At 35.2% G+C, this 11,806-nt stretch overlaps 1 protein-coding gene across 1 annotated transcript; it reads right to left on the bottom strand.

Moving 5' to 3' along the window:
- Window positions 1–6,219: 6,219 nt before the first annotated feature.
- On the bottom strand, window positions 6,220–11,427 carry LOC140436184 (uncharacterized). The gene has a single exon (XM_072524888.1). It carries the CDS (start codon window positions 11,425–11,427, stop codon window positions 6,220–6,222), a length of 5,208 nt encoding a protein of 1,735 aa, XP_072380989.1.
- Window positions 11,428–11,806: the final 379 nt, after the last annotated feature.

The raw sequence follows: 11,806 nt of genomic DNA, 5'->3' as shown, positions 1-11,806 counted from the left end.
GTGGGATGGCCACTGTAAGGCTGACGACATTTTTGGAACACTCCCTTCTCTTATCTAGATCTTATCTATTGTTCTGAAGCTATTTTCTTGTGGCATTTTAAAGTAATTACCATTTTAATGGGAATAAGCGAAAATTGAAGGTTAAAATAAGGTTATTGACGTTTGACATTAATCGAACTTGTAAATACAATACATTTTGAAGACGGCTATCGCCGTATTCCCGTTCTCCTCCGGGAATCCTCCCGGTGCAAGGCATGCTCCTCCTCCAAACCTGTCGATTCCATCGCTCTTCTAATTCCTTCATTTCAAGAGCGTCGAGGTCTACCTCTTTTTTTCTTCCAGGGGTCTTCGATTTGTGAAGTTTTTGGGGCCAACGTTTGTCAGACATTCTCAATTGATGTCCAAACCATTTTAAACCTCTTCTTTCTATTCTGTCAATGACCGTTTCTGTAGCATTCATGTTATTTCTTATAGATTCGTTAGTCTTCCTTTCCTGCCTTGATATTCTAGCACTTCTTCTCAAATAATCCATTTCAACTGTCAACAATCTTCTCTTCAGGTCTGCATTAATTGTCCATACTTCAGAGCCATAGAACAAAGAACTGATTCAACCATGGTTTGCCCTATTCTTTTTTTGTTCCTTTTGGAAATGTGGTGATCCCACCATAAGGAGTTCAGACATCCTACAATTTTACGTCCCTGATTACTTCGTGTTTAATTTCGGTTTCTCCCAAGCCGTTCTTAGCAATGAGTGGATCTAAATATTTAAATTTTTTCACTTGTTTGATTTCCACGTCCTCGTCTATCAACACTTCAAACCTTGCATCTGAACTGATAATTAAGTAAATATTCTGTTTTCTTCATGCTGACTTGTAACCCCCATTTTAAATATTCTCTCTATAGACACTTTATCATAAATTCTAGATCATAAGAATCTTGAGCTAGGATGACTTGGTCATCCGCAAAGTACGTCATTTCCTATGGGGATTCCCATTCCCTGGCAGTGGTTTTTCCAATTTTGGAGGGCTGCCTCAATATATAAATTAAACAGTAGGGGTGACATACTGCATCCTTGTTTTAGTCCTTTAGTTTCTTTTATTGGCTCTGATAGTCTATATCCGATTTTTAGGTAAGTAGTGTTATCCCTGTATACTTCTGTGATTATTCCTAAAAGGTATGGACTAATGTCGAGTTGTTGTTAAGCTTGCCACAATTTAAGTCTTGGAACTGTATTATACGCCTTTTCTAGGTCGATGAAGGCTAGATGTACTTCTGGACCAACCGCTATTCTTTTTTATATTAATTGTTGGAGTATAAACAAGTTATCAGTGCAAGATCAAAGATCAAAAATTCAAACGTCAATAAACTTATTTTAACCTTCAATTGCGACTTATTCCCATTAAAATAGTAATTAGATCTTATCTCTGTCATTAGCCCGGTTGGTATTTCTCTTCTTCTTCTTTCTTTTTAATGACTGCTTGGATGTAATTGTGAACACTATTCCATCCCTTCGTATTTCCCGTCATCTTTACGATCATCTCTTACAGTCACAGGGTTCATACCTATTTCTTTATACATTCTGTTTCTCTCCACTGTACATCTATTACACTCCAGCATTGTGTGAGTAACAGTGTCGGAATATTCGCAGTATAGGCATTTATCTGCATCTGTCTTTCTGAACCTATGAAGATACGCCCTAAAACAGACAATCTACCCAGTCCCTTAGGCTCGGGATCAGCATCTTTGTCCACTGAGCAACATCTTCCTTGTTGTTCCACTCTTCTTGCCATTTTTCCATTGATCTTTCCCTTTCTTTTTTTTATAGCTGTTGTCAAATGCTTACTTCTCCCATAGAGATGTCTCTTTTCTTTTCTACTGCTCTAACACATGCAGAGGAACACAACCCGTGATAGTCCACAAGGCCGCCGCAGATACAGTCCTGTAGGCGCATGCTGCTCGCAACAGACTCGTTCTGTCTAATTTTTTATAAGCCTAATATTAGGTATCTATATCTAAATATAATGAAAAATATTATTAATTATTGCGTATTTATACAATAATTATTGTGTTCTACATATTTAAAGTGGTAATTTAATTATTCAATCAGCGTTTTGGATTTTTTGTATTGTGTGTGAAAGACAAGTTACATTTTTCTACTATTCTTTATATATTGTTTACTTTATATGCCCTGGGGGGGGTTTTAACCCCCAAAACCCCCCCTGGGTGCGCCACAGCTCCTTTCTAGTGTACATCATTGCTTACCAAGAGGGTTACTAAATATTTTTTCCACTCGTTTTATACATTCTCAGATAAAACTACTCAGAATAATTTAGATTAAATCATTGCAGTGTTTCTGGTCCCAGAAGAAGTAGAAAACAAAAGGAAGGGGGAAGAGGACCAAAATCCAATTCCGTACTATACTATGTTAAAATAAGGAATGATTTAATAGTTAATGTATGTACAAATAGTACAGTCGTCAGAGAGTTGACCCCTAAACTTCATACAGACAGGCTGAATTTTACAAAAAATATTAATTTTGGGATCCCAAAAAAGATTCAAAAAGTTTACCACTTTTACCCCCGGGTTTCCTCCTAAAAACGCAAAAAAATCGATTTGCCAAGAATCTGTACACCGCAGAAAAAAATATTTCAAATAAAAAATGTAGCTGAGATAATTTTAAACAAAAATGTTTATAAGCATTTTTTGTGTACCATGAACCGTTCTCTTAGAAACAACGCTTGAAGCGATCGTCGATTTTGCATGTCAGTTACGCACGCGAAATCAAGTTCAATAAAAATTTATTTTTCGGGTTTTTTCCTCATAATTTATTATGGAATCACTAACAGGAGAATTTTACTGTCATCATGGCATGTGTTTGTCTTTTTAAAGACGAATTACATGCTATGATTTTTTCTGACGGATATTCTCCAGTTAAAGTTGATTTTATATAATCGAATGAACTATCTTACAAGTAAAGTCGTCCCAGGAACGCAACTCAACAATATTGGCAATATCATTTTAAAGTCGTCTACTTTAAAATGTATAATGTATGTCTGAATTGTCAATATAAATGAGTCAGATAAAATTAAATTATTAGAAGAATTTTTCACAAAGTAACAAAAAACAAAATTTGTTTAATTTACTCAGGTTTGTATTTTGAGAACGATTTCGGAAGTTGAAATTGAAACGTTAACAAACGTACTTTAACCTTTAATTGTGGCTTATTCCCATTTAAATGGTAATTACTTTAAGATCCCACAAGAAACTAGCTTCAGAACAAAATCAATAAAATTTGTATTAGCGGGACGGTAAAAATTCGATATCTTTTGATCCAAACGTCCTATCGACAAAAATCAAGACGCGTTTTAAAGGCAAAGAGTGCAGCTTTCGTATGCCGTTTTTGTATTTAGCCGAGAATGAACTCAGTTTTTATAAAGGTGTTAAATATATTACCGTAGCGAGATTTTTGCCATTTTTTTACGATTCTCGAGAGATTAAATAAATTGATCACTTTTATTGACCAGTTGTAGTAAAATTACCATTTTTAGAAATCAATCTTTAAAACCTATGACATAACATTTTAATTTTGAGTTGTGGTAACAAATATGAGCCATTTAAAATATTAATAAAAAACTGCAGAATTTAACGTTTTGCATTACAAACGATTACCCGTCACGGGAAATGCTTTTAAGAAGACTGTTGTGTGTGTAGTTTATTGCAGAAGTTTTGTTATTTTGAAAAACATACTAGTGTAATTGAAAAACAAGTTTTAAATGTTTTAGATCGTTTGTTGTGTGAAAGTTTAAATCCAGCTTTTTTTAAACATATTTCAAATGCCCTCAAAACTAAAATTTTATGCTATAGGTTTTAAAGATTAGGCTCTAGTAATCGAAACTTCATAGTGAAAGGGATAGAGTATATTCATCTCGTGAGAATCATAAAAAATGGCAAAAATCGCTCCACATTTATTTGCGTCAAAATACAAAAACTGCTTACAAAAGCTGAACTCATCATCATTTTGGCTTTACAACCCTGTGTGGGTCCTAGCCTCCCCAAGAATTTTTCTCCAGTCGTCCCTATCCATCGCCTTCCTCCGCCAGGCACGTATTTCCATATTTCTCATATCTTGGTCTATGTTATTTAGGAATCTTGTTCTGGGTCTTCCTCTTCTTCTTTGACCAATAGGTCTATCAAGGAGCGTTTTTCTAGCTGGGTCGGTTTGCTCCATCCGCATTATATGGCCTACCCACCTCAGACGTCCTATCTGTATGTGTTTTAAAAAAGCTGAACTCTTTACCTTTAAAACGCATCTTGATCTTTGTTAATAGGTCACTTGAATCAAAAGATATCGAATTTTCACTGTCGAGCTGATAAGTGAGTTTGCGCGCGTAACTGACATGCAAAATCGACGGTCGCTTCAAGCTTTGTTTCTAAGAGAACGGTTCATGCTACACAAAAAATGCTTATAAACATTTTTGTTTAAAATTATCTCAGCTACATTTTTTTACTTGAAACATTTTTTTCTACGATGTACGGATTCTTGGTAAATCGATTTTTTTGCGTTTTTATCCCCCTAAGATAGGGGTTTTAGGGAGAAGCCCGGGGGTAAAAGTAGTAAACTTTTTTGCATGTTATTTGGAGTACCAAAATTAATATTTTTGGCAAAATTCAGCTTATTTGTATGATTTTTAGAGGTCTCTGACGACTGGAGTAAAAAGCGTTTATGGACATTTTATTAGTGAAAAAACACAAAATTATACATATTATTATACAGAGAATATATTACCATATCAAAAATGTTTAATAATGTAAAAACTAACTTATATTTCACGTGGCCGCAATTTGAAGACAAACTAAAAAGCCTTAGAACGCTAGAACAAAAAATCATAAAATGGTTTATCAGCATGTATACAAAAGTTAAGTGGTTTTACCTTGACTTTTAAAGTAAGTTAAAATTAGTACTCCTACAAATGGCAGATCAAGCAGCCTACTTTAGTACGCAACTGAATTTCTACCATTTTACGTTAGTTAGAGGAAGTTCCAAAGAAAAATTTAATCCATCTACAATTAGATCGTATGCATGGAAAGAACTGGATCATCATAGGTACTCCACATTTATAAGAATGAAGAATGTTATCTAAATTCAGTTGAGTCTATAGTTTTTTACCCGTGTGTCATTAATACCTCGCATATGAGATAAAACGTATACTTTTTATCGAAAAGAGGTAGGTACAAATAAGACGCTTAGAGAAGTACAATTTTGATATTTCTGGTTTGTTTACTTGTGGCTGTCCTTCTTCGATAAAAGCAGACCTCGTTTAAAAACGAAAACTTCCGATTTACCTGAGAGCAATAAAATGGCAATTCGAAATACAATATATAATATATACCAGGATAGTAAGTAAACCAACTTTCTGTGGAGAATTACGAGTAGGACTTATCATGTTATAGTAATAAATTAAAATATGTAACTCGTGAAGCGTTAATCAATGAGCTGCAGGCTAAACAAATTATTTCTACAAGTAAAACATCCTTGAGTAAATAATAAAAGATTTTGACTTTAAATTTAAAAAAGATGATCATCGAAGAGCCTTAGTTTAAAGAACTCATATCGCAGCACAATGAGCGTATTTCTTATGTAAAATCATGAAAAACAAGATTAATACATATTAACAAGTTGTATTTTTAGACGAAACGTGGATTATTTCTAGAGAAAATAAAATGATGTTATGGCAGGATGACAACAGCAGAAGTGTACATAAACCAGGTGGTTATGATGAAAAAAGATTTATTGTGGTTCTGCCAGTTCAGCAATGGGTTTTATTTCAGTCGCCAGTTCGTTATTTTGTTCTAATCATTGTGAAATGGATAGTAAAATATTTACTAAATAAATAAGATCACAATTACTTCCTAATTTAGAACACCCATATTTGACTGGTATGGACAACGCACCCTACCATAGTTGTATATGAACTGAGTGGACTGTATATTATTTTTATTTGGTCGAATTAAAACGCATTCGCTTACGCATAAGGGGTTTATTTACTAAATTTATAATATGAATAAAATGTGTCTTCACACCACGGCGGTCGGTGAAGGTCTCTCTCTGTTGAATTTTTGAATTTAAGACGCCACCTCGGCACGGACCATCTGGCTGGTAAGCTGCGTTGCCGATGTTTGCAGTCTCTAACATGCCCCCGGCCTTGAAAGGACCTGCTTTCAATCTTGAATTGGTAGTGGGCAAATTTTTGGAAAAGCTCGACGAATGACACCAGTTGCAGTTCGGATCGATGCCACTCGACAAATTCCATCCTTTCCAGGATGTAACTCCAGAACACGACCCAGTCTCCATTTCAACGGATTGATATTATCCTCCTTCACGAGTACCATGGAGCCTTGTGATAAAGTTCTCTGCGTCTTTTTCCATTTAACCCTCTGCTGTAATTCGGATATATATTCTTTCGACCATCGTCGCCAGAAGTTCTGTCGCATTTGTTCCAGGAGTTGGAAACGAGAAAGTCTTCCAGTAGGTAAATCTGTGATGTCGGGTTCTGGTGTTGCTATTAACGGTTTGCCGATGAGAAAGTGAGCAGGAGTTAATGGATTTTCATCGTTAGGATCGGAAGAGAGTGGTGAGAGGGGTCGGGAATTTAAAATCGCTTCGATCTGTGCAAAAACTGTTGATAATTCTTCGAATGTTAGAATATTACTGCCTACAACTCGCTTTAAATGATTTTTGCTTGATTTAATTCCTGCCTCCCAGAGGCCACCGAAATGCGGAGAATGTGCTGGAATAAAGTGCCAGTTTATATTTTCGGATGAGCACAACTCCAAAATTTTATTTTGATTTGAAATCAAAAACTTACTTAACGCTTGTAATTCGTGATTCGCGCCAACGAAATTAGTACCATTGTCAGAATATATTTGTTGAGGTTTTCCGCGTCTGCTAATGAATCGTTTTAGTGCTAATAAAAAAGTATCTGTCGAAAGATCAGAAACTAGCTCAATATGAACTGCTTTGACAGCAAAACATACAAACAGTGCCATATAACATTTTGAAGTTTTACTGCCCCTACCGTATCGATTTTTAATAATAAAAGGTCCGCCATAATCTACCCCACAAACCTTGAATGGATAACCAGCATCAAATCGAGTTTTCGGCAAATTACCCATTATAGGATTTGTGTTCTTCGCATTGAATCTGAAGCAAGTCACACACTGTCTAACTGTTAATTTAGCAAGATTTCTTCCTGATACCGGCCAAATGGACTGACGTAAAGAACTAAGCAAAAGTTGTGGGCCGGCATGCATCAATTTTAGATGCTCTGATTTAAAAATTAATTTGGTTAACGGATTGTGTGCCGACACGATAATGGGATGTTTCTTGTCATACGAATAATCTGAATTTGTTAAACGACCACCAACTCTTAATAAACCTTCCTGATCGATAAAAGGATTAAGATTAAGAATTTTGCTTTTAGTATTGATTTCTTGTTTGTTTAATAAGTTGTTTATCTCTGCGGTATATGACTCTCTTTGTGACATTTTGAGAAGAAGCTTGTATGCCTTTCTTAATTCTTCAGTATTAAGAGGACCATTTGTTCGTCTAGAATCTTTATTTGAGATCATTGAAATGAATCTTAGAACAAAGGCTACTGTTCTAATTAGCTTGCTCAATGAAGAGAAGCGACTTATATCTACTACTGGTTCCAACGCACGTATTAAGAATGCATTTGAGGCACACTTTAGTTCAGGCAAGTTCTCTGGACACTTTACCTCTTGAGGCCAATCGCATTCGGATTTGTTTAACCAACTTGGACCAGACCACCACAAATTAGATACTTCCAACTCATATGGACTGATACCGCGTGACACTAAATCAGCAGGATTGTCCTTTGAGGAAACGTGCCGCCAATTACAAGAACTAGTTAAAGTTTGTACTTCGGCAACTCTATTAGAGGTAAACGTTTTTAATCGGTGTGGTTCCGTTTTCAACCAGCCGAGCACGATTGTGGAATCTGTCCATAAGGTAACTCTTTCAAATGTTGTGTTGTTAAGTGCATCCTTAACAATTGTACATAATTTGGATAAAACAACAGCTGCGCATAACTCGAGTTTGGGAATCGTAATAGTTTTCAACGGACTTACTTTAGATTTTGCGCATAGAAGCCTAACTGAAACTTGATTAGTTCGAGTAATAGAACGTACGTAGATGCATGCTCCATACGCGCGCTCGGAAGCATCCGAGAAACCATGTAATTCAATTGATCGTACATTTGGTAATGTTACGTGACGTGGAATAATTAATGAATTAAGTTTAGGAATCTGAGATTTGAACTTAAGCCATTCACCATGTAACGGCTGAGGAACTGATTCATCCCAACTTAATCGTTCTAACCAAAGCTTTTGAAGTATAATCTTCGTTTTAATAATACAAGGCGCTAAAAGGCCTAGTGGATCAAATATTTGACCCACAGCCGAAAGAATGATTCTTTTAGTTACACGACCGTCTATAGCATTTGGTTCAATTTTAAACGTCAAAGAATCAGAATCGCATGACCAACCAAGGCCTAATGTTTTTGTGTTTTGATCTTCACTGAACTGAACCGGTGAATTGATCTTCTGTGAAGGTACGTCGCCCTTTATTATTTTAAGTATAGTATCGCTATTTGAGTGCCATTTTCGCAATTTAAAACACCCTTCAGATAAAATTTTTGAAATACCCACGCCTAAACTCACCGCTTCTTGAATAGAATCAGCACCCGTAATTAAATCGTCTACGTATATATCGTTTTTAATTATTTGAGATAAATCTGGACTGTTCCCTTCACAATTTAAGGCTAGCTCCATGATGCAACGAATTGCTAGAAAAGGCGCTGAAGCTGTACCATACGTAACCGTGTTTAATTCGTATATCTCTAATTCCTCGTTGGGATTACTTCGCCAAAATATTCGTTGTAATGATCGCTCTTTCGGATTAATCATTACTTGCCGATACATTTTCTCGATGTCGGCTGTTATCACGAATGCATGAATTCGAAATCTTAAGAGTATTGACAAAAGACTACTTTGTATTGTTGGGCCTACCATTTGTAGGTCATTAAGTGATAAACCTGTGGATGTGGCAGCCGAAGCATCGAAGACAACGCGAAGCTTTGTAGTAACAGATTCCTCTCGAAGTACTCCATGGTGTGGCAAGTAATAGTGAATAGCATTTGTATTCAATTTATTTACTTTGGTCATATGACTTAACGCTTTGTATTCATTCATAAAATCGACATATTTTTTACGTAAATCCGAATTATGCTTAAGTTTTCGTTCTAATGATAAAAATCGCCTTCGCGCTTGTTCTTCCGAATCACCTAATTCATCTGTACCCGTTTTAAACGGAATAGATACTACGAATCTGCCCGTTTCTACATCGCGTTTCGTATTTTCAATAAAATGTTGTTCGCATGACGCTTCTTCTTCGGATATTGCGGGTTTTACACAGCATTCTTCTAATAACCAGAATTTCTCTAGTTGTTTTTGAATATCACCATTTAAAGACAGATTGCAGTGAGATACATTCGAATTGTCTGTAATGTTTCCAGAAATTATCCATCCAAAAGAAGTTTTTTGTAATACTGGCTGATCTGATCCTAGACGTATTTGTCCAATTTGCATCAGATTCCAAAATAAATTTGCTCCAATGAGCAAGTCTATGGGACCTGGTTTGTAGAATTCTGGATCAGCAAGGATTATATTTTTTGGAATATTTAACCTATTGATATTAACAACAGTAGTTGGTTGGATTCCAGTAATTTCGTTTATAATAAGACATGATAATTTTACCGAATATGCACTATGTAGCGACTCCACAGAAATTTCGCATTTTTTCTTAATATGGGATTTGCTACTATTAAGACCTACCACGGCCATATTGATATTTTCTGTTTCGAGATTAAGTATATCGCATAAATTTGATGAAATAAAACTAGATTGGGAACCTGAATCTAGCAACGCGCGTACGGTATGAGGTTTATTAAATTTATCAATTACTTGTACCAAAGCTGTGGCAAGTAAAACGTTTTCCTGAGAAATATTTGAACAAGTTAGAGATACATTTGAGTTCTCTGTAGTATTATTTTCGCGTCTATTGTATTCGTTATTTTGTATATGTAATAATGTATTGTGTCTACCGTTACATTTTCTGCAGTTGCTTAATCTGCAAACCGTATTTATGTGACCAGGTCGTAAACAATTTATACATAATCTAAGTCTTTTCGCATGCGTATTTCTTTCTGCTGGGGAAAGTTTAAGAAATTCTGCACAGTTTCGAATATAATGATTTTGTTTGCAGAAAGCACAAGTCATGTTATTTCCCGAACGATCAGCTGTATTATTGTTTCTTAAAGAAACGTTTTCCGTATTGACAAACGATTGAGATATTCTGGATTGTTTTTTATGAAAAGAAGAGGTATTTCCTGAAGATGTATCGCGTTTAGATTCTATTGTTTCCAGCAAATCAGCCTTTGATTTTAAAAATGTTTTTAAATCTTGCACTGTTGGATATTGCATTTTCGATCTAAATTCTTCCCACTCTCGCTCTGTTTTATTATCCAACTTAGAAGTTACTATGTAAATTATTAAAGTATCCCAATGTTCGGTGGGTTGGTTTAATTGTTTTAATGCTTTTAAGTGTTTTGAAATAGAATCTATCAAAAACCGTAATATTTTTGACGACTCACATGTTTTAACATCTAAATTAAATAATGCTTTTACATGATTATGAACAAGAAGTCTTTCGTTATTATAGCGTTCACAAAGCAAATTCCAAGCTACAATGTAATTTGCCTCGCTAAACTCAATTGATGCTATTACTTCGGACGCGCAAGCTGAAAGTGAAGATTTAAGATAATGAAACTTTTGAAAATTCCGTAGTGCACTGTTTGTATGTATTAACGAGCTAAAAGTCTCGTGAAATTCCAACCAATCTTCATGACTACCACTAAATTTCGGTACCTCAACTGGCGGAAGACGAAACCCATTAAAATCGTTTACTTGACTACCCGATGCATTTTCCGAGTATGAACTGTTATTTGATAAATCTGTACTATGCCGAGAAAGTTTAGATTGTAATCGCTTACTTCGGGCCAATTCGCAATAAAAAGATTTCGTAAATTCCTCACGTTCGATATAACAAGTTTCTAATTCATCATCATCAACTAAATCCTCTAACTCTAACTGCGATTCCTCGTAATTTTGTATTATTTTATTCGCTTCTTCGATACGTAAATTTAAATTGTAAATCGCGTCCTCTAAAATATGAATTTCAGACCTTGTCTCCGTTTCCAAATCATTTAAAAAGTTTTTAAAATGGGTTAATTTGGCTTTTACTGCACCCCGTTTTCGTTTTACAATTTTTATTTGCTCTTCGGTATTCATATTTATTTTAGTTATAAATAAAATTGTTGTTAACTTACTACTAAAAATTAAGAAACGAAAAAAATAAATTCGTATAAATTCTTTCGAAGAATAAATCAAGCAGTATTCACACAAACAGAAATTATTTTATTTTTTGGAGGAATAAATTCGGTAAAAGGATTTTTGTACTCACTCTTTGAATTTTAGGCAACGCCGCTAGCTCTCTGGCCACCCTCTGGCGTCAGAGTCAGGTACAACGTTACAACAGCTTGGTTTTGGATGATCTGCTCTTGGTTACACGTGCACTTAAGAATTATTGGATGAAACTGTCCGTTTTCGAGTATCAAATCACTTTGATTTTAACGTTTATGCTGATTACTGATATCCGGTCGATGGATCA

This window comes from Diabrotica undecimpunctata, chromosome 1 (assembly GCF_040954645.1).
Source record: "Diabrotica undecimpunctata isolate CICGRU chromosome 1, icDiaUnde3, whole genome shotgun sequence".
Lineage (NCBI taxonomy): Eukaryota > Metazoa > Arthropoda > Insecta > Coleoptera > Chrysomelidae > Diabrotica > Diabrotica undecimpunctata.
This window is presented reverse-complemented; position numbering and strand designations above follow the sequence as displayed.